Genomic DNA, 22440 nt, shown 5'->3' with positions numbered 1-22440 from the left:
AGTATGGAAAAGTTGCAAAGAGGGTTTTATTTTATTTTATTTTATTTTATTTTATTTTATTTTATTTTATTTTATTTTATTTTATTTTCATTTATTATGGGCTCCAGCTTGGTCCTTGCTGCTGGTAAGAAATATTACCGTGCCGCGATCACTCTCTGTGTCTAGGCACCGCTGGGGGTTTTAACTCCATGTTTCATTCCTCTTTACAGGGAAAAACGAGGTCTAAGACCGGATTCACCCACCTCGAGGGCACCGTTTTGTTATCGGAGACACCCCCAGAGCTTGGAACACTTTTAGTGAGAAGAGACGGGATGGGGCAAAGAAAGCGGCTTTCGGGGGGCGCGGCAGGGACCCCTTTGGGTGGGGAGCCCCCCTGCCTGTCCCGGGGATGCTGGGGATGCCGGGGTTGTCCTGCCTGTCCTGGGGATGCCCTCTTGCCCTCCCCCGGTGCCGCTCACCTGGTTCGCCCCTCCCAGCCGGAGCGGGGCGGGTTTGCGGGGCGGGTTTGCGGGGAGCGAGGCCGACCCCCCCCCCCGGTCCGCACCGCCCACACCCACACGAGTCACGGCGGGCGGAAGGGGAGCGTCTGCCTGGGACACACCGACACACAGACATACAGACAGACACACCGAGACAGACACAAACCTCCCCGCTGCTCCCGGGCGCTTCCAGTCGCTGCCGGCATGGGGAACATAACTTGTGTTCCCCAGGCACCTGGGGGGTTCAGAGGCTCTTTCCGAAGGAAGCCTTCACTGAAGAAAGAGTAAGTACACTCGTTTTTTTCTTGGGACTGCTTTTCCAGTGGCGCTGGCTTCCCTGTGAACGTTTCCCTCCGCGATGCACGGTGCAGAACTGGGCTGGCAGCTGAATCCACTCGGGAACCCCGGCAAGTTATTTACCCACTCAGCAGAATCGGGTTTTACGTGGTTTTGTGGGGTGCTGGGCAGTGCCAAACGCGATCATATCCCCACAAGTGCCTGGGAAACAATCCCAGGGCTCTGCTGGTGGAATATCCCAGGGACGCTTGCCCCCAGGAGAAATGCAATTTATTTCGTTTTGGTTTGGAAAATTAAAACTTCCCTCTATGGGCCAGGCAGGGCAAGGTGCAGAATGCCTGACGCTCCTTGTTTTCCCTTGCAATTTTTTCTATTCACAGCGCCCAGAGTTGCGGTGCGGTATTGTGAAACAAACAAACAAACAAACAAACCCAACATTCACACTCATCTTACTTTAGAGAGAAAGCCCCAAATCCCACCACTCTGCCCATGTGATTTGATCTGCATTTGTAACCCTGAAGGGGTCCCCTCTGGGGACTTGGTGCTGGGCAGCGTTCGGGTACCACAGTGATGGATGGCTGTCCCAAAATAGAGCCTGCCTGGGAGTGCAGAGCTGCCTTTCCGCTGCTCGTGCTCCCATCAGCGCAGCCAGTGCTGCTGCCTGTACCTAAACACACACAAAGCAGGTCCCTCCCCATCCTGAGCACTCTGGGCTGGAAAGGAGCTTTGTTGGGTCCCAGCTACATTGGGTCCAACATGCGTGAGACAAAGCATGAACTCTGCAAGGCTGAGGGTTTTCTAATCGAGTGGAGATGCCAAAACTGTCCCCTTGGTCTCCTGTGCTGCCGTAAATCGGGAGCAAACCTGTAGGTGTCTGTGGAGCTACTGTGGGGTAAAAGAGAGGGGATGGGTTGGGGAATTTGGATCTTGGAGGGCTGACATTGGATGGAGTGGCCAAGCCCCAGAGCACCTTCTGTGCCTGCTGACACCTGGCGTCCCGTGCTTCTGGCTCTCTGTGAAGATAAGCCTGGTTTCTGCAGAACTGAGTGCTGCCATCTGGTTGAAAGAGCAACTGGTGGAAAGTCCCAACAAAGCAGTCCCAGTAACCGATCATTAATGGTGTGTGTGCAAGGAGAAGCTGGGGGCCTTGCTGGGAGTGGAAGGAAAGACAGAGGAAAACCACAAAGATAGAAATACAACCTGTTTGTGAATACATGTTGGTGTATGTGTATGCATGTACCTCCACTCCAGGGGCTTTGGAATAGTCATCAGGACTGGATTTGGTCTTTGTATTTTGCAATGGAACATCCGGTCCCTCCACTGATTTGGAGGAACAGATGAGCCTAAGCACAGGTGAGCTTAAGCACAGATGAGCCTCGCTCACTGTTTGGTTATGCAAACACATGTAAAAAAGCAAAGAAACACCAACAAGTGCAGCACAAACCCCATCACAATTCTCCCAGGCTGTTTATCAGCCCTTTACTGGGCTAGGATGATTAGAAAGCCTGTGACAAATTGCTTACTTAGCTCTCTAGCTTCCTTATTTCTGGGCAGAATTCACTATGCCTCAGCCTAAATCTGTGTTGGTATGTGTGTTTTGTTTTTTTTCTCCCCTCTGTAGACAAAATGGCAAGAAAAAACTGCCCAGCTTTTTTGGTATAGAAGGAGGGCAGGAGAGAGATACGACCACAGACAAAATCCTGCAGTATATTCCAGGCAAGGCAAGTACAAACTCATCCAACCCCTGCTCCCCGCTGCTCCCTGAGATTGTCCCCACCACCCCAAGGACAGCACGATGGGTCTGGATCAGGGGGTAGCAGCAGGTCTGTCTCAGGGGGATGAAGGTCACATCTGCAGCCCAGGAAGGGATGAGCCCGGTGCCCTTCATGGCAGCAGAATTAGCAGCTCTGGTGTCCCCATGTGGGTGACGAGGGGACCTGCTACCAACCGAAACCTGCGATGGGGTAGGAAGGTAGCGCTGAGAGTGAAGCTGGCAGCGTGGTGGGAATATCACACACACCCCTTTGCTCTTGGTTCTTTTGTTTCTGGGCAGCCTGCGAAGGAAGGGAAAATTAGAGCGAGCATTCAAAGGTAGGGTGATTCATTCCCACGCTGGAATGAGACAGAGCAGGCAGCGTATTAGCAATAAGCCCTGGGAAGGTAATCAGGAAGGGCAGGTCTGTCCCGGGCACGTACCAGCCTTGTGGCCATATGGCCCATTTCCCAGAGCTGCTCAGGGAAAGTGGAGGTGAAACGATGAACCCCAGCATGTTTTCTTGGTCTTTTTGGGGATGTGGACCAAGCTTTGGGGCCTGTTGGGCTGTACCATGCATTTATTACCCTCACTGAATGGCAAATAGGCTGTGTGGGTATGGGGAAAGGGGAAACTGAGGCAGAGACTAACAGCTAGACAGAGGTGATATCAGAGAGTGTCAGCAGCAGGATGTTATCTCCTGGGTTTCAAGCTGCTGGTTAGTTGTATCCCGTTGGTGATGAGGTGCTTGGTGTGTTGCAGGACCCAGTTCTGAGCAGCCCCACTGATGCACTTTGGGTTGCTGCAGAAATTCAAACGTTTGCTCCCCACTGTCAGGGACCTTGCCGTCCCCTTCCATTCAGCTGTTCCCAGCTTGGCCCTTTCCAGCCCAAAGGACCTTCGTTTTTTTCATGACAGCTCCATCCTCTCTCTTGGGGAACGTGTCCTGAACTGGACAGGTGGGAAGCAGAGCAGAACTGGGACTGTTCCACAGTCCTGCCTGTTATTTGTGAAGGAGGGTGATGGGCATTTGGCGTGGGCATGGTTCCCTGCGGGACGCAGCTGCCATCCAGAAGGGTTGGGCAGCACTTGGCCGGACCAGGACTCAGAGGGATCCTGGACTCTTCTCCCGGGGAAGCAGGGAGAGCTGTGGCATTAGCAGATCCTAAACAACAAATCCTGAAAGTTGACAGAACAAAGGTTACCTAGAGATTATTCATTCAGGATCACAAGAAAGTGTGGGATCTCTCCAGGGAAGGAAAGAGGGTGGAGCGGTTGTTTTGATGTTGCCCTCGCCTGGGGCAGATGGGCTCAAACTCTCTGTTTAGCCACAAGCTTCTTGTGTGGCCTGGAGAAATCTTGGGCTTAGTCCCTTTCCCAGTCTCCTCTTTTCAGGAGGAACATCTCCGAGAGCAGGAGGTGACTGGGTGCTGCAGGGACAGGTTAGAGAGGAGCTGTCGGTCCAGGCTCTTCCGATGCAATCTCAGAGGAGATGAGGTTGCCAAACCGCTGGCCATGGCAGGTAGTTTGGGACCGGGGCAAGTGACATCCCTGAAAACGCGTCCCCCTGTGGACCCTGCCAGGGGCAGCTGACACACAAAGCCAGCGCCTTTCATTCCCACCTCCTGCCCTGTTTCCCACACTTCCAGTTATGGCTCCTGTGAAGCCCAAGCAAAAACGAGGGGGAAGGATGTGCCAGAAGAGCGGTGCTTCTCACTTGCTCCTTTTATCATTAAACAGAAGCTTTTGGAGCCCCAGGGCACCAGCCTTGCAAGGCTGAGCTCTTCCTGCTGCCAGGCTTAGTGATTCAGCTGGGAGTCACTGGGGTCTGCAGGGGCTGAGGCAGGTTAATTATTAAACTTGCTCTACCTGTAGGATGAGGATAGAGAAAGAGAACATGTCAGGGCACTTGCGCTGCCAGAGACACGCTGCTTTGCCAAATCTTGAGAGAAACCAGGATTCCGATGATCTGCACAGCCTCAAAGCCAGCGGGAGAGCTGAGCTAACGGGACGGTGCTGATCGGGATGGGGCTGGGGGAGGAGGGTGTTTACACCAGCACAACCCAGCCAGGGAGTGAACAGCAGGCTGAGGGGATTTCGGAGGAATGAGAAACGCTAATTCCCTTTCATTTTGGCTGCACAGTGAGGCGTCCCCATGGTTTCAGGGTTGCATGGGCACCAGAGATTAGTGATGCTCGTGGAGGAGGCTGTGAGAGCCTGGTCCCCCACCCTCACAGGAGATCATGGGGTTCCCAGTGCTGCTGATGTCATCTCGTTTTGTCCATGGTTTTGGAGGTGTCCCCATGCTTAGCCATTAAATCCTGCTGTCTTCTCAGCCTTCCCGCAAGCCCTCATGAACTGGGGTTGCTAGATGCTTGTTCAGGAGAGGGAGGTATTCCATTTAATCCAGTTTTGCCACATGAACAGCGGCAGTGGAAGCTCTTGCTTTCCCTCCCGGCCCCGAGAGGATCCCTGTGCAAGCTGGCGGGCAGGCTGAACTGTTTGCCAAAACTATTGCTGGATTCCCAGTTCCCAGATTGTTTTTGCTTCATGGGGTCTTACTTATAACTGTAGAATTTGGCTGCCACGTTCCAGGCAGCAGCATCGCCCAGGCAGCCGGTAGCCAGCGTTGCTGCTTATCGCTGTGCCTGTAATTTCATTACTTTATTCTCTCCCCCCTCCCAGTTGCTGCCCTTATCCAAGCAGCATTCTGCTTTTGCTGCCACAGCTGTCAGGTGATCAGTTGCTCTTTGTTCTGACAGCGGCTTGTCGCGCAAACGTAATCTTTTCCAACGCTTAATTGCTTCTCAGCGAGACCATTAATTGGCAGCCAGCAGGTTCCCACCTCCAGGAGAGGACGTGGGTGCATGTTCATGGGTGCTGCCCGGAGCCGGCTGGAAAAGCTGGAGGGAGAATTTCAGCAGAGAGGGGGTTAACTTGTGTCCTCAAATGTTTTTTAAATTCAGTGCAGAAGGAACCCTGAGCTTTGCAGGTGAAAGGGTCCTGACAGCATTAGGTTCCTGTTTCGGGCTCACCAGTCTGGTCTGGGTGTTGCCAATGTCCCTGGCATGGTTAGGAGGGGGATTAATCTCATAGAGTCATTATAGAATAGTTTGGGTTGAAGGGACCTTCCCAGCTCCCCCAGTGCCCCCCCCGCCATGAGCAGGGACATCTTCACCAACTCAGGTTGCTCAGAGCCCGGTCCAGCCTGGCCTGGGATGTCTCCAGGGATGGTTCATCCACCACCTCTCTAGCCAACCTGGGCCAGGCTCTCACCACCCTCAGGGGCAACAATTTCTTCCTCATCTGGCCTGAATCTTCCCTCCTTTACTTTAAAACCATCACCCTTGTCCTATTGTAACAGGCGCTGCTAAATGCCGGAGGGGTGAGTCATGGAGGCCCCAGCAAGACAGATCTGGTTAGCTCTGCCGGCTTGTCATTCATCATGGGGCTGAGGCAGCTGTCCCCTTGGCACCGGGAGGGGACACAGGGGCCAGGCTGGCTGCTGGCAGCCCCTGGCTGTGCGAGGTGACAGGCTGTCACTCCATCCCCGCGGAGCCCCGGCAGCCCCGCTCCCGGGATTTCTGCAGCATCCAGACAGTGCAGCACCAGCCCCAGGATGCCACAGGGGTGTGAGGTTTGCGCCATTGCACAGAAGGAAGAAATTCTATATGACCAGAATGCAGGAAATAAGGAAACTATTGACAAGAGGGAGTGCTGTCTCTCTCTCTCACATCATCCCCTGCTCTCCTGCAGTGCTTCCTGCCTTCCCTCAGCTTTTTGCAGTGACAATGAGCAGCTTCAGGACTTGGTGCCTTGCAACTGCTTTTATGGCTGCAGGACTCTGCCTCAAAATTGTCTGGGCACCTGAAACAACAGAGTCCACCTAGAGAAACCCAGGGATCTGAGCAAATGGGAGAGCTGAGGAATCCAGGTGGAACTAGAGCGAAGAAAACCTTTCCACTAACCCCGGTGGAAGACAAGCTGTGTTTGCTCAGCTTTGATCTGTCCGTGTCCTGGTGAATTTTATTAGGATGGCAGGAGGTCAGCTGTGGCTTTAGGACACACTAAATGTAGGATGTGCTTCTGCAGCCCCTCTTTCCCAGCCCAGAAAACCTCATTTGAGGTCAATATCTCCCCTGCCCAGGGAGCACAGCGGTAACCAGACCCCAGCTCCATGCTGGCATGGAGACCCAGCAACAAACAGCCCAGCTTGGGCACCTGCCCAGGGCGCTTTTCCGAGGAAACCCTTCTGGAAAGATGTTCTGGGAATGTCTCTTCTGGACATCAAGTCCCCACCTCCCACTGGCTCTGATTTGTTTTTCCTGAATCCTCGGTACAGAATATTCAGAACCAGGAAAACCAGAAGGAAAACTTGGACCAGAGGTTCCCCAGCCTGTTCAAGAAGGGACGAAGGAAAACGGTTGTCAGGAATCTGGGGAAAATTATTTATTACTCCAAGGTCAAGTTTAAGTTTCAGCACTGCCAGGTAAGCTGTGGCACCTGTTTGTGGGTGTTTCTCTTCCCAGGCGCAGAGTGACCTTGTGGGACTGGGAAGTAAAGTGTAATTCTGGGAAATGTGACTCACGGACACTTCCTCGGGCTCCCGCACAGCCCAGGGGCTTCTGTGTGTGTGTGTACCAGCTGCTGCCCACTGGCTCCCATCCCAACGGGGGCTGTGTTTCTGTGCTCATCTGCCGGGCTGGCAGCAGATCCACCAGCAGCAATGCAGGGGTGGCCATTGGATAAGCGACCGCTGGCTTTTCTGTGCACAGATCAGTCTGAGGTGCAGAGGGAAGCTGGGAGGAGGAAGGTGACCTGAGACAAACCCCAAAATGTGTCTTTTCTGCAGGAGGTGAACGATTGCTTCCTGGAGCTGTTCCAGTCTTACCTGTACTTCCAGTCTGTGGGCTCCAATGGGCTCACATACCAGGTAGAGCATCTCACGGGCACGCCGGGGCAAGCACTGGGGATTTGGGCAGTACGGCCAAACTAGGAGCACTGGGTGGGTGGGATGGGACAAGGCTGCCACTGGTCTGCCCTAGGTGATCTCAGCAAGTCCCTTCCCATGGATGCCAAGCTCCTGAGGGAGGAGAACTGGACCCCAGAGATGTGGGATAGGGGCTTGTGCAGGGCTGGCAGGCAGGACCAGGGATGGGAGGTATTTAAGCTACCTGGACTTATCTTTGTGCAGAGCATCAAGCCCAGAGAGCTGTGTCTTGGCAATTTCAGAGCTCCTATAGCTCAAAATCCCACTGGCCTTGGTGCCAATGGTGGACTTGGCCCTGGCTTCTGAACCAAGGTGGGATTCTTCATCTTCAGAGTAGAGAGGGACACATGGGAGAAAGTGGAAAGAAAAACCCAAGGGGAGCTATCCTGGCAAAGCATTTGTCAATCTTTTAACCTGACAATGCTGGCGAATTACAAACAATTGGCTGTTTTGCCCATGCAGCCAAAAAAAATCACAACTGAACAGACAGGGAGCCCTGGACGCTGTTCTCCTTCCACACGAGTAACTAAAACTGAGCATGGCTGTTTTGTAGATGCCTGTAAAATTTGTACCTTTTAGAAATGATTTATTGTCTTCTAGGTAACTTGAGGTTAATGCAATATGGCAATACAATCTCTCGAGTCACTCAGCAAGCCAGCCTTCAACTGGAAAGAGACATGTCGGAATACACACTATATTACAAAATCCCCCATCTACTTTATAAACAGCTCCTTAGATTATTAATTCTAGAGGAATTAAAAAGGCATTAATATGCCAGTACTGGCCCCTAGACATTACAGCAATTAGCAAATTTTACAGCCCTTGTTTAGAAAGCCCAAGCCAGGGAGCACAGATTTGTCATCTGCTCCTGAGCTGCATTACAGTGGGACTCTGAAAACTGGAGTATACAAACCAGACAGCTCACTTTTGCTTTATGGTTATTCCCATCCTCTGGCTTTCTTATGTTAAAGCAGTATTCTTTTGCTGAGGTTTCTCTTCAAACTGAAATACTTGGAATACAAAGAAAGCGTTCTTGCCAGCATGGCAGCTGATTACTGCAGTTCTGGCCCCACGGAGCCCTGGGAGCTGCTGAACCTGCTCGCTCTGAGGAGTGTGCTGGATGGAAATCCAGACTAATATTGTGAGCCACAGGAGCCTGGTCATGCCAAGTCTGGACTTCCAGTCTCCTGTAGCAAAGGGGCATTAATTGCAGAAGCTGTCCGCCAAAATAATGGTGTGTTCTTCTTATGCAGGGACTGCTGCCGTTGAAAGAGCTGAATGTGTGTGAAATTGAGCATGGGAAGAGTGCTGGGCAGGAGGATCATGCTTTCCGCATTGCAGGTTGGTGCCTCTTTGTTTGCTTTGAACATCGGGTGCATGAATCACGACCGTCTCTGCTCTTTGTCCCGCTCTGACCTGGTCCCACATTGTGGAAAGAGGTTGCAGAGAGCTGAAGCTTTTCCTTCCAGCATTTGCATCCTTCCCTCCAAGGCTTCCCTGCTCTTATATACCTGGATGGTGACACCCAGGGCTGCGGGCAGGGAAGGGACAGGGTGAGAATGCTCTGGTGCTCCAGCTGGTTGGTGCTCAGGACCCAATGTCACTTCACCAGCTCTTCCCTCACCAGCACTTTTACCTCCACAAGCTTTTAAAACTTTTCTCTGAGTGATCTTGCTTTATAAAAGTTTTCCTGAGATAACAACCTATCTGCAGCTTGGCTGGAGGCTTTTTGGGCTTAGTTGTTGCTGAATTACAGCAGCTGCAAGCCCCCAAGTCTAGTAGTTAAAGCATTAATTATACAGAAGTAAGCAAATAATCCAGATACAGAGCCAAGAAAGCCCATTTGTGTCCTAGGCCCGGTGTCTATGTACTCTGGTGTCTTCTGTTAGAGAGGGTGTCCGTGCTGGGGTGAGTGGACTTGTTCTGCTTGTATTAAAACACGCAGGAGTGTGGCTGGGTGGAAAACTGCCTCGAGCTTTGTTGGGTTTGTGTCGCGCTTAGGGAAAGAACAAACCAAAGCCTTTCCGGCAGAGAGTGCTCTATATATCAGGACGTGAAGAAATGGGGAAGGTAGCGATATTTAGGGTTGCTGAGGGATCAGCAGAGCTGTTTCATTTTTCTGCTAGAGGGGGTGGAAAATCAAGGCATGGCGGGAATAAGAGCCTTGTCCATGACCACACACAGCGCAGGGGTGGAAGTCTGTTTTCTCATGACTCTGACACAAAGACACATCCATCCTCTTGTGAAATCCTGTGGTGTCAGTAGTTCCCCATGAACTGCACTTTCTAGGGCAGTTTGGTGCATCAGAAGATGATGAGAGTGTGGAGGTGGAGCACAAGGACGAAGCCCAACAGCGTGCAGACCTGTCCCTCGGTGCACAGGCATGGAGAAGCAGCCAGTGTCTGGCCATGACCTTGGCTTTGTGGCCCATCTTTTGCATAGACTCTAATGGTGATCAAGTTGTTGAGCACCATGAGTTACCTCTGCCTCACCTGCAAATGTTGCAGCTTCTTAGTGTCTCCAGACAAAGAGATTTGCAGGGTGGGGGGGTGGAATAAACTGCTGCAGCTCCAGGACCGGGCTTTCTTGCTTCCAATGTTTCTCTGGAAGCATTCGCAAGGAAAGAGGAAGGACAAGGCAGAAGAAAAGAGCACGAGGGCCGGCACAGGTTGCTCAGCACGGTTGTGTCATGGCCCTGCCACAAACGTGCCCTTGGGGCCGAGGCGAATGGCAGCAGCTGAATTAGCAGCAGCTTTTTGTGCTTTGCTCCCCAGCAGCTCCTCGCACGAGCTCCAGGCATGGCTCAGGCTCAGGCAGGAGTTTCTCTTCTCGTTTTCTCTTCCTTTGGGGCCCTGTTTAGATGTGGTGAGGTGAACAGCCCTAAGGATACGTCTGCAAGGCTGGGCTGAGCGGGGGTGACAGGGCGAGTGGTGCTGTGCCCAGGGTAATGCCCCACCGGCAAGATTCCCGCTGTTTGTGTAAGAGCCTGGGTGCCCAGAGCTGCTGGAGTATCTAGATAACGTTAGCACCTCTATACCCTCCAAACAACTCTAGATTCTCATAGAATGGTTTGGGTTGGAAGGGACCTTAAAGATCATCCAGGGCACCTTCCTCCAGGACAGGTTGCTCAAAGCCTTGTCCAGCCTGGTCTTGAATGTCTCCAAGGATGCAGCATCCTCACCTTCTCTGAGCAGCTTGTTCCAGTTCACCCTCATGGGGAAAAAATTCTTCCTTATATCTGATCTAAGTCTTCCCTCTTTCAGTTTAAAGCCATTACCCCTTGTCCTGTCACTACGTAGCTTTGCAAAACATCCCTTTACAGCTTTCTTGTAGGTCCCCTTTAGGTACTGGAGGCTGCTCTGAGGTGTCCCCAGAGCCTTCTCTATCTCCATTGCAACGGCAGGGAAACTGAGGCAATAGGAGACAGGAGAGCTCCAGAGCCACAATGGTATGTGGACACCTGGATGCCCAGTAATGCCTGACACCTGTTAATAATTACTCCAATGAGTCTGAATGGAGTGACTTCTGGAAAGTCACTCAGTCTCTGACTCGGTTTGTCTGTATTAGTGCATTTCCTGACAGACAGAAGTGTTTCGAAGTCTTAATTAACTGCTGTTCATGAAAAATGCAGGAATTATGGGATGAGAGGCTCCACGGAAGGGCAAAATATCATGTTTATCCAGTGCACTTGCTTATCTGAATACTTCTAAGTCCCGCAGGGCCAGATCTTACTGAGCACGCAGCAAATATGGTTTAATATGAGATCACGGGTAAATTATTAATCATAGCATACCTTCTGCAGCCTGCCGGAAATGATTATTAATGTCACTAGGTTATGCCTGTAGTGAGTAGCAGAGGGTGTATGAGACTTTTTTGCTCATACTACTAAGCAAATGATAGCTGGAAACACTAAATCAACAAGGTACAGTCTTGCCTTCAAAAGTATGTCTGAGAGCAGTTTCAGCTTGTCTGGCATAGATTATATTTGGTGAAAGAGTAAATAAGTGTCAGAAAGCTACGGATGTTCTACATATTGAGTGCCAAAGTGAAACCAAGGATTAGCACAAAACTTCTGCACTGAGTCAGGCTGTGTGCAGCAGCACATTGTGACCGTGTCCACCCGCAAAGATGCTTTTCACAAACTGTTGGGGACTTTTAAAGCTGAAATCTGTGTGTTGGTTTCAAGCTTGACTTTTGTACTGTCTTTGATTTGTGTCCTTGGCCTTGTTTTGGACTGAAAGGCGCCTGGTGGTCAGTGTTAGATGTGGCTGCAGGAGCAGGTAATGAGAAGGTGCGGGGAGGTCCCCAGCAGCCCGATGTGACACAACGTGCTCACGGTGGTGGCAGGAAGGACTGGAACATGGTGTCAACATCCTCACAGGCAACCCCTGGTGTGATGTGCCGAGCAGAACAGCCCTGGCCAGCTGATTACTTGTTGGTGCTGCAATCTGCGCCCTTATCTGCTCAGCTCATCTCGTGTCTCTCCTCCTCAGGTCCTCTGCTGAATCCCCTTATCGTGTTCTGCCCTACTGAGTCAGAGCTGAAGCAGTGGCTTTATCACCTGGAGAAACAGATCCAGCTCAACGGAGGAAGCCTCGGCTTGCCCTTCCTCGCTCAGGTGAGTTTCTGGAGATGCTGCACAGCCGTTTCCCACGCTGCGGGCTCAGGGCTGAACGAAGCTGGATGGGTTGGGTGCATGCTGCCCTGCTCCTGCATCCTTCAGTGGGAGGGATAATCTCTCAGCTGTTCTCGCCACACCTAACACCTTCTTCTTGCAGAATCCTGAGTGCCCCGTGGGACTCTGGTTACCTCCCGGGCTGGAGAGCTTGAGCAGAGGGCTGGGAAGGGAGAGGGGCTCTGACGCAGGTTCCTTCAGTTATTCCAGCACGCCCAAAATCACCATGGATAGACGTGCTAATTGCCCACACTTGACAGGCACATTCTTGCTTTGGAACTCCTCTGCCCGTGGAGAAACCATGTATTTGTGTTCAGGTGTCCTTAGGGGCTCAGGTCTGCGCACCCCGCACCGGTGTGAATGTGCGATTTCGGTCTGAATGTCAACCCCAAAGGTGCTCTGTGCTGCTGAGACCTGACAGCAGCTCTCTGCATTTCTGCTGCCTGTGTGTGTGCACACAGCTTCTCATTTTGGAGCTTGCCTGTCTCCTTCTCCCCACCTGTAAAACAGAGGTATTCCCCTTTGAAAGGCAATATACAGATGGCACTAGGTACCAAGTAAGATTATTCAGTCCCAACTGGGAAAATGGCTCCTGCACAGATCTATTTACTCTTTCCTGCTTCTGCCATGCTTGAAACGTGTCCTGAAATGGGCTGTGTGCAAGCTAAACTCTTTGGGAAGGACGTGTCTGCCCTGCTCCTCAGTTGTGCTCCTGTCCCTAGAATGACTGGAGTCAGAGCTCCGTGGGGAAGGAGGAGCTGCGGTGGTCCGTGCAGAACATGCCTGTCCAGGAGTGGAGAGGGACCCAGCGGGAATCCCTGGGCGATGTCCTCTGTGTTTCCAAAGTGAAGCTGCAGCACCTGCCTTTCCAGGTAGGACACATCTCTGGGGAGCAACCTCCCTTCAGCATGGATGGAGCGGCTAGCGCAGGTTCCTGCCTACCTGCTGCCCCTGACCCTGAATGATCCTTTTACCCACACTCTAGTAAACAGAAAAAGGTTTTTTACTGGGTTTTTTGCTGCTTCTGTGGCCCGGCTTGAGGACAGTGTAAGCATTTGCAGGATGGGGCTGGCAGCTGGAGCTGGCGGGTTGCAGGGAGGCAGCTGGGCTGTTTGCAGAGCCCTCGCCCCAGGCTGCTGTCAGAGACAAAGCAAAGGGCTCTCCAGGTCTGAACCCTGTCTGGCTGTTCACAGGGAACCCTCTTCCCCTTTACTTTCCAAGGAGCAGCACGACCGACTCTTGGTGCTTTACCCGTCCACGCTGGTGATAGTATCTGAAGAGCGCAACAGCCTCTGTTTTAAGGTGAGTTCATTTTGGAGCACCTTCCAGCTCTCTCTCACCCACAGCGGCTATTTGAGCCCTTCTTTGGCTTGTTGCTCCCCTCCACCTGGGTTCCCTTGTGCTCCCCATGTTGGCAAGGGCTTTCCCTCTGCACTGCTCCCTTGCCAGCTGGCAGGTGAGCAGGCAAGAGGGATGTTGCAAGTTATCTTCCCATGAGAAACACCTTGCTCTCCTACAAAAGCCGGAGGGGGAAAGGAGCTGGCTGCCAAGGAATCTGCGTCTCTGGGAGGAGGGATGCTGGCGTGTTTCTGTGTGGTTGTGTTGGCAGGGAGCCTGGCTCGCTTGCTTGAGCTGGAACAGCCCTGAGAGTGCCCCCGCGGGGGGTTTTCTTCCCAGCCCTTGCTCTGTGGGACCATTTGCAAGCAGGGGGCAGCCAGGCAGCACATCTGATGCTGGCGGAAAGGCTGGTTAGTTCGTTAGTTGGCTGGTGGGGAGAGAGGAGAAGCCGCTGCTGGTGCTTTGTGTTTGCTGGAGCGAGGGCTCCGAGCGATGTCTGGGCACCGCAGCAGAAGGACCAGCGAGGACCTGGAGCCCTCAGTGCCCCAGGGGATCTGAGTAAAGCTTCTCTGGTCCACTGGTGGGTTTTTGCTTTCCTGGGAGCCTCAGCACAGATGGGCATTTGCATTGCCCTTAAACTTGATTGCCCACATCCATTTTAGATGTCATCGCAGTGGCTATTAAACAGCCTTGTGCTTTCTGGCCCTGTTTTTCCTGTGCTAGAACAAATGTGCCAAAAAAAAGAGTGCTGAACTGCCGCTGAACCTGCCCATGGAGGAGCAGCATCCTTCATCACTGAGAGAGGAGCCAAGGACAAGGGAACCCTGCAGAGATGGAGGGCTGGTGAAATTCAGTGTGAATTCACTGGGGTCCTTCTTCACATGATTTCACCATGTTCACATCAGGCCCCGAGCCGTGCAGGCTGATTTTAATTGAAGGGAAGACCCACACAGAGCATCTTCCTGGCTGAACCCACCATGGGGGGAGGGACACATGCCAGTGAGAGCTCTCTCCGGTCCGCAGTGCCACAGCAGAGGGTGTTTTCCAGCAGCCCGAGTGACACACCTCAAACAAAGCTTGTTTTTGGGAACGTGTTGTTTGCAGCTCCTGGGAATGGCGCGCCATGTAAAGGGGGCCTTGGGCTGGGCTTTCGGATTAACTCATCTCTTTTGAAACCTCCAAGCAGATTCCTCTGCCCTGGCCGTGCAATGTTCCCTTCCCACGGTGCGTGAGCGTCGGTCCCCGGGCGTCTCGCTCGCTGGGGCGATGGCAGATCTCTGTGCGGGCAGGAGGTGATTCACCAGCCTGCGACACCACGCTGGGAACCTGATTTTCCGCAGGCATGTCAGGGCACGGGCGCCTTCTCCCAGGGCTTCTGCAAATTAACTTCCTTTCCCTGCGAGCAGACGCCGAGCCCTGCAATTTGTGTGTGAGGGGAATAGCCCGGCCCTTTTGTTCTTAGGTTTCGTACAAACCGCAGGAGCTGCTGCTGCCAAGCGTGTGTGTGGGATGGGGAAGGGGAAGGCAGGGGGTGAGCCTGCGGGGACGGGGCTCACCCAAATCAGCCCTGGTGGGAAAAAACCCTGGGGGAGGCGTAAATCAGCAAAGGGGGAACTGCTGGGGGAAGCAGGTTGATGCTGTGCCTTGGGAAGGCTGGAAGAGCTTTCTGCAGTGATGTGCATGTTATGTGTGGGATGCTGCTGCACTTCCCTGGCTGGGACTCTATCCCCGGGTGTTTCAGCCTCCCCCCGTGGACAGGGGGATGTTGCACTAGGGAGGATGGAGCGCTTGGTGCCTGCAGGAAGCACATCACAGTCCATCTCTTACAGCAGCAGGGGAAACTGAGTCACAGAGTGTTTGCATGAGCTTTTCCCTCCCGAGGCCAGCCTGGCTGTACTGCTCAGCCCATGAATTGCTTTCCATGCAGCAGAAATAACCGCAGAAGCCTGTGTGTGCCCACGGGCTGTTGCAGAGAGGCAGCCGGCCAGCACAAACCACCAGCACCCGCCTCGGCTCCACACTGCCCTGGGGACAAAGCTGTCACATCAGCCACAGTCCCCAGAGCCTGTGCAGCTGGGACAGCCTTGCGGTGAGGACGTGATGGGGGGTTCCTGCTGGACACATTATTTTGCAGCCCATAAACTTAGGCACGTTGATCATGAGGGTCTCTTCCAACCAAAATGGTTCTATGAATCCTAATCAATGACACCTTTTGAGAGGACCTTCAGCTAAACAACAGGGTTTTACTCCTGCTTTATGTGCTTTCTCCACTGCCGGGCATGAGGGAGAGTGGTGTGAAGTGGGAACTTCGTTTGCTGAGCTCTCCCCAGACCCTGTGTTTGCCATCCCCGCCAGGAGCTGCTCCCAGGGCCATTGTCACCAGTGCTCCGTGCCCACAGCATCACAGGCGTGGCATTCACAGCTGTGCTGGATCGCACGAGAGCTTGCGTTGCACCCGCTGGCATTTACAGGGCTCAGCGTGGTCTTTGTAAGGCTTTGCAGGGGATGGATTGTGGGCATTCCTGTTTGCAAGGCTGGAAGTCCCAGTCCAGCAAATCAAACATTATTCAGGACCATGTTTGTGAATTTTTCTGGAGAAGTCAGACATTAAACTATAAGTCAGAATGAGAAGGGAAGGAGTGCTCAGCCATGCCATCTTAAGCCTGCTTCTCTCTTGACAGGGCGAGCTGCCACTCAACGCCATCCAAGTGCTTTTTGAAGAGAATGAGAAAACCTCCTTTTTAATAGAAGGTGTGTGTGCGGCGTCAGGGTCTCCAGACCCCAGCAGAGCGTGGGGAGGGATGGAGCAAGGGAGTTCCCAGGGGTTTCTGGCCTGTCGATCAAAGCCGGCAACACCCAGTGATGTTTTGACAGGCCGATTGATCAATTCGATCCGGGTGATCTGCCGCAGCTACGATGATTACCAGGAGTGGCTCTACTGTCTCAAAACAGCCCAGTTTCGAAACGCCGACTCCTCCCTCTCCGGATCAGAGAGCTTCTCGGGATCAAAGCTCCCACACCCCGCGCAGGTAACAGATGTTGCGGGTTTGCATGGCAGTCAATCAATGTCTCCCAGGGCTCCCATCTGTCCTATCTCCAACCACGTGTGAGGACTCTTGTGACACAGCAGACTTTGCTTCAGGTCCCCTGCCCGAAGGCTGTTGTGAAGTTGCTGATCCCTGCAAATTACTTTGAAGCCCTATATCACATTATATAGAATCACAGAATCATTTTGGTTGGGAGGGACCCTCAGTATAACTGAGTCTAACTGTTAACCTGAATCTACCACTAAACCATGTCCTTGCAAGACGCTGATAATGACCTTGTGCCAGTGCCTCACTGCACAAAGCTATCGCAGCCTATGGCCAGGGCTCTGCTTTTAAAGGAATTTCATAGAATACACCCCATGTGCTGTTCTTCTCCCCTGTCTAGTTTGGCGGCAGCGGGAGAGGGTCGCTCACTTCTGATGGCCGCACAAACTCCTGGGCGTCGGGAGGTAGAGTGGCCACCTTGACGCACCTGTCCCAGCACAGCGGCTCTCTCCCGGATGGACAGTCCTTCGTGCTGATGCCTGACAGCAGGGTGCTCGAAGAACCCCTCTATTCCCAGCCTCTCCATGTAAGTGAACACCCCTAAAAGCCCGGGACATGTGGGGACAGACACTGCCTTTGAGCAGAGCGGTCTGTCCTGGTGCTCGGGTGGGCAGTGTCTGCTATGTGGTGTAGCAAATCCACACCTGGAGCCTGTATTTGTCCTGGCTCAGCTTTGTAATTGCTGATACAGGAAAAGTTTGCTGAAGAGTCCCATCCCAACGCTCTATTCTGCATAAGGATTGTTGGTACAGATTGCAAAAGGGCAAAAGGGACTGTTTAAAGGTCAGAAAATCCCCAAAAATAGAGCAAGTGAGTGGAGGTGGTGGGCTGGGCAAGCCTTTGCTCTGACCTGTGGAGAATTTGTATGTCCAGGGATCATAAAATCATAGAATAGCTTGGGTTGAAGGGACCCATCTCCCCCAGTGCCACCCCTGCCATGAGCAGGGACATCTTCACCAGCTCAGGTTGCTCAGAACCCCGTCCAGCCTGGCCTGGGATGTCTCCAGGGATGGTTCATCTACCACCTCTCTGGCCAACCTGGGCCAGGCTCTCACCACCCTCAGGGGCAACAATTTCTTCCTTATATCTAGTCTGAATCTACTCTCTTTTAGTTTAAAACCATCACCCCTTGTCCAATCGCAACAGACCCTGCTAAGATGCAGGAAGGAGGGAACGTGTGGGTCATGGTCCTGGCCGCAGGACCGTGCGGATGCAGGAGTGCATCACGATGTCCGCAGCAGCAGCCCTGGCAGGGCAATGCCTTGTGTTGGCTGTAGGCGGGTCTGCAAAGAGCCAGCTCTGGGGTCTGTCTTCTCGTTTCAGTGCCTGGCACACACCAACTGCCCAAGCACGGGGCTGCCTGGACAGGACCTGCGGAGGGGAGGCAGTTCCAGAAAGTCCAAGGGCAAATGTGGACCTTGTGGCCAGCAGCTGCCCAGTCAGGACACAGAGAGGACTGTCTGCAGCCTCATCCCTGAAAACCCCAACGGGGAGCTGCTGTCTGCTGTGTACAACGAGCCGTACTCCCCGCATGGCTCACAGCATCACCCTGCAGCTCCTCCAGCACCCCTGGACCTGAGCAATGTAAGCGGGCTGGGACGCGGTGGGGCTGCAGGCTGAACAGCTGGGGAACACAGCTTGCATTTTTCTTACCCATTTCCACTTGGAAATGGCCCACGGAAAGTGAGATTAAACGTGGAAAATGGAGCAATGTCTGGTGGAGCCTGGAGATGCTGGGCATGAATTCCTGTGGCAACACGAGCACCAGTGCTCTGCAAGCAGGAGTGTCCTTACTTGAGAGGACACAGCCTCTTCTTCTGAGGGCTTTCTAGCATGTGTCCATCACTGGTTTGGCGTGTGATACCACATATCCCTCCCCTCAGCCCCCATGCGTCTGACTTACACCCAGGAAAATCCCCTTGTTAGCAGAGTCAGCCCCGCCGTCCCTCACAGCTGAGCAGCATTTGGGACTCGAGTTGCAGGGAGATTCCCCACTCCAGTCCCTCCCAGGGATGGATTCCAAGCAGAGAACAGCATGTCACGTTCCTGTTTTAATTCCGCCTTTTAGCTGAACAGATGGAGCCTGGTGGGAAGTCAGCCCTCGACAGCTTCCAGCTCCCTGGAGAAGCTGGCCATGCCGCGCTCCCCCTTGTACGCTGATCCCTATACACCCAGTTCCCCCAGTGCTCCCAGTGTGGCCGGCTCCAGCTTGCTGGAAGAGGTACCTTTGCTGCTGGTTACGGCCCTGACTCAGCTTTTTGGCTCCAGAAATCCTGCCCCGGGTCATTTCTTTTCCTCCTATCTTCGGATGGGGAAACTCCAGACCTGCATAGTGGGGAGGGGCAGGGCATGACATAGTTCTCTGTTTTTTCAAGCCAGGACAGAGTCAGAGGGGAACAGGTTTCCCCTGTCTTATCACTGGATGCCAGCGTCACAGCAACCCCAGGTAGAGCCAGAAACTGCAAAACAAAGGCAGAGACCGATGTGATCCAGTCTGCAGAAACTAGAGATGAGTCAGGCACAGAGACCACTTTATCCACCCCAAAACTTCCAGCTGTGATAACTGAGTGCCTGTTAAAGGCTACATTTCTGGTTTTGTGCATCCCTTAGGAAAAGACTGAGTTTGTGGGTGGCATCCCCCAAACTGCTGAAGTCTCCCCTCCCCTCGGAAGGTTCTTCCAGTCTTCTGTCTGTCCTTACACATTCCGTGAGCTGTCAGAAGGTTTTATCCTGATACTTTGACATCTGGCCAGCTTCATTACCTCCGTGGGACATTGTGAGGGACTCGCAGCTGTTCTTCCATTCCCATCTAAGGCCTCCAGGGTTGGAATGTAGTAAAATTTGCAAGGCAGGCAGAAAACCTTGTTTTGCCTAAGTCTGTTGATAGCAGGGCTGGCTTACAGGTGTGGGGAGCAGGCAGTCAGTGCTTCCTAACTCTGCGTAGCAGGTATCAATAGTGGAGTTTTGTTCTGGTTAAGTTCCTGCAGTGTCACGGGCAGATGGGTCCAGCACAGGTGAACGGAGCCAACCCGGTCCTCCCGCACCTCTCCCTGCAGCAGTGGAATTGCCAGCCCCTGCCCGGCGGTCACTGCAGAGAGGTGACCGCGGCTCCCAGCTACGGCATCCCCGGCACCACCTGCCGCCTCCCGATGTGGCCTCCTGCTGATGCTTATCTTGAAGAGGTGAGTTTGTAAACGCAGCCCTAACGCTGCAGGGGAATGCACAGGGTGCAGGGTCCCAGCTTGCTGTTCTCCAGATCACCACAGGGCTCTGAGCCTGTTGCTCTGTGGCGGGTGCATCCTGGGGAGCAGGGTTGGGGACCCAAGAGAGGGCTGATTCCTAGTGTGCAGTATCCCAGGACTACAGTACTAAGTCACCCTCACCAGTGCCCCTCTTTCTTCTCTTTCTTTTCAGGTCTCTTCTCTGCGAGAGGAACGTCTGGGCCCTTCATTGCAGCCACCAGGTGAGACACTTGGGACTGACTCTCAGGCAACTGAGAATAGTCGTTAAGCCAAAACTTCCTTCGTTGAGCGTTGAATTCTGCAAAGATGCGCGAGACATGCCCCATCATGGTACATAAGCTTAGGAGGCTGCTTGGGAGCTCAGCCCACACTGCCTCGCTGGTGTCTGTCTCCATAAGCCAAGTTCTTGATGATCTTGAGGGTCTCTTCCACCCAAAATTATTCTGTGTTTCTGTGATTCTGCAGATGGGAATGTCAGCAATTATGACCTGCCGGAGGGCGGCTGCCTGCACCGCGACTCTGCCGCCTACCACGACTACGCTGAGCTCCAGAGCTTCCAGAGCGACTTCAGCTATGACAACCTTTGGGAAGCTGAGGAGAAGGAGCCGGGCACCCTGCACCCCTCCCCAGCACCCAGCCAGCAGTTTTATGAGGTCTGAGGGAAAACCTCTATGGCCAAGCACTGAAAAGCTCTCTGGGCTCTTTTCTTGCTGGGTTTCCCATCAGGGTGAGGAGCCTGGGGCACACAAAGCAAAGGGAAGGGTCCTGCTCTGTGAAAGGCTGGTTCTCATGTCCTGGCAGGTCCAGAGTTCAAACTTCTCCCCTAAATCTGAGGATGGGCTCCAAGTACAAAACCAACAGTCTCTGCAGAGCCAGGGAGCAGCGTGGATGCAGCTGCCACAGCTCGGGGAGCCCTGGCTGGGGAACAGCATTGCCCCCCAGAAAATAAAAGAACAAAAAGGTAGTCAGGCTCCCACAGATAAAAGGGACTGGGTGTTCAGGTGGAGCAGCAAAGGCCAAAGAAGAGGGCTGGGTTAGTTTGGTCATTTTAGCTAGAGCCCTCAGGCTGGTCACTTGGAGGATCTACTGATCCTTGAGCATAGTTGTTAAGCCAAACCTTCCTTCCTTGAGCTTTGAGGTCTGCAAAGGTGTATGAGACATGCCCCGTCGTGGTATACAGGGTTGTTAGCAACAGCCGTGCTCATAGGACTGTCATCCTGCAAGACCAGAGATATCTGACAGGGATGGAGACAATAATCCAGATCTGGGCAGAATGGGACATTCTTTCCACTTTATGCAAAAAATTCTGTCCTGCCCGTGCTGGCTCCAAACCGTGGTGGTGAGCTGCAGTGTTCTGAGCCTGACGCCTGGGCAGGTGGAATCAAGAAATGTGCTGCCAGCAAATCCACCAAGTGCCTTGTGTTTACCAAGGTCTTCCCCACAAAGGATGCTCTAGGTGCCTCTTAGGGGACCGTGTCCTTTCCTCCACATCACTGACCTCACACTAATTGCCGCCTGGGAACATCTGGGCAGGGAGGGAAGGAAGAAAATTGACTCCAAGCCAAACTCCAGCACAGCCATTACCACCCAGTGACCCGAGCAATGCTGGTGTGGCCGCGATCTCTCTCTTCCCCGCTCCGGAGCAGCAGCAGGACCAGGACACAAACAACAGGGGCAGAGTCTTGGTGCTATCGTTTGCCAGCCTCTTAGACCAGATCCTTTAGCACATAGAAGGTCAGCAGCAAATCCAAATGTTTTTACCTGGGGCTCCAAATTCTTAACCTTTGTTCCCTAAAGAGGCTGCAAACCAAACATATTAGCAAAATCTCTGTTTTAGTTCCTTCACTGGTGCAAACAAAACAATCTGGAAGCTCTTTGTACTTGAATATCTACGTATTACATTGTACTTATATATATATATTTTTTTTCAGAAGGTATCCAACAAAGTTTACATGCACAGTTTGAGTGGGTTATATATATTTAACGTGTAAATGTGGCTGAGCTGAGAATCTATTTAATTTTCTAGCTGTGGATGATGTTCAGTACTGTAGAATGACATTCAGTACTGCAGACAGTACTGTACTGTCTGCATATTCGTGTGTGTGTGGGTTTGGGTCTTCTCGCTGTTATTTTGTTTCAGGTTTACTTTCATTCTGGGAAGATTTGTATCTAATAACTGAACCCCAAAAGGATCTATTTATTCAGAACAAAATTGCGTTAGGGAACATCAGAAGCATATAGTATGCTGGGAGGCTTCTGTGAATACATTGACTTTGAATACTGTCACCATAATCTTTTTAATTGGGTTTCAACAGTGATATCTGCGATGTATCAAAAGGGAAAAACTCAATTGCTGTAAGAGTTCCTTTGTGGATTTCTGTGAGACCGGACAATTGCAATACATATTCTTCAGGAACTCTTTTCTTCTCTCTTTCTTTGCCATCATCTGGTTTAACGGGGGTGAATTTTCATCCATCCCCGCTGTCCTTTTCAAAGCCTTCCCTCCCTTGAGGATTTTTGGGTCCCTGGGTCCAGGAGGATTTCCAGAGTGCTGACTGTCTCTTGCTCAGGTCG

The 22440-nt window shown here is 52.6% G+C and overlaps 1 protein-coding gene across 3 annotated transcripts; it reads left to right on the top strand.

Annotated features, from left to right (window-relative positions):
- Window positions 1–496: 496 nt before the first annotated feature.
- On the top strand, window positions 497–22282 carry PLEKHN1 (pleckstrin homology domain containing N1). 3 transcript variants are annotated; one of them, XM_021281896.2, is made up of 15 exons: window positions 541–763; window positions 2398–2497; window positions 6872–7018; window positions 7382–7462; window positions 8773–8860; window positions 12013–12137; window positions 12917–13066; window positions 13416–13496; window positions 16214–16283; window positions 16407–16561; window positions 16965–17150; window positions 17948–18208; window positions 19603–19806; window positions 20039–20087; window positions 20332–22282. In XM_021281896.2, the coding sequence occupies exons 1-15, from the start codon at window positions 684–686 to the stop codon at window positions 20523–20525; spliced, it is 1971 nt and encodes a 656-aa protein (XP_021137571.2). In that variant the 5' UTR covers window positions 541–683; the 3' UTR covers window positions 20526–22282. The 3 variants fall into 3 exon arrangements, with proteins under 3 accessions (XP_064894046.1, XP_064894047.1, XP_021137571.2); XM_065037975.1 differs by lacking the exon at window positions 17948–18208 and having other exon boundaries at window positions 533–763; XM_065037974.1 differs by lacking the exons at window positions 19603–19806; window positions 20039–20087; window positions 20332–22282 and adding an exon at window positions 18693–19591 and having other exon boundaries at window positions 497–763.
- Window positions 22283–22440: the final 158 nt, after the last annotated feature.

Source organism: Columba livia, chromosome 21, assembly GCF_036013475.1.
Source record: "Columba livia isolate bColLiv1 breed racing homer chromosome 21, bColLiv1.pat.W.v2, whole genome shotgun sequence".
Lineage (NCBI taxonomy): Eukaryota > Metazoa > Chordata > Aves > Columbiformes > Columbidae > Columba > Columba livia.
Note: the sequence above shows the minus strand (reverse complement) of the source record. Positions and strands in the feature narration are given on the sequence as shown.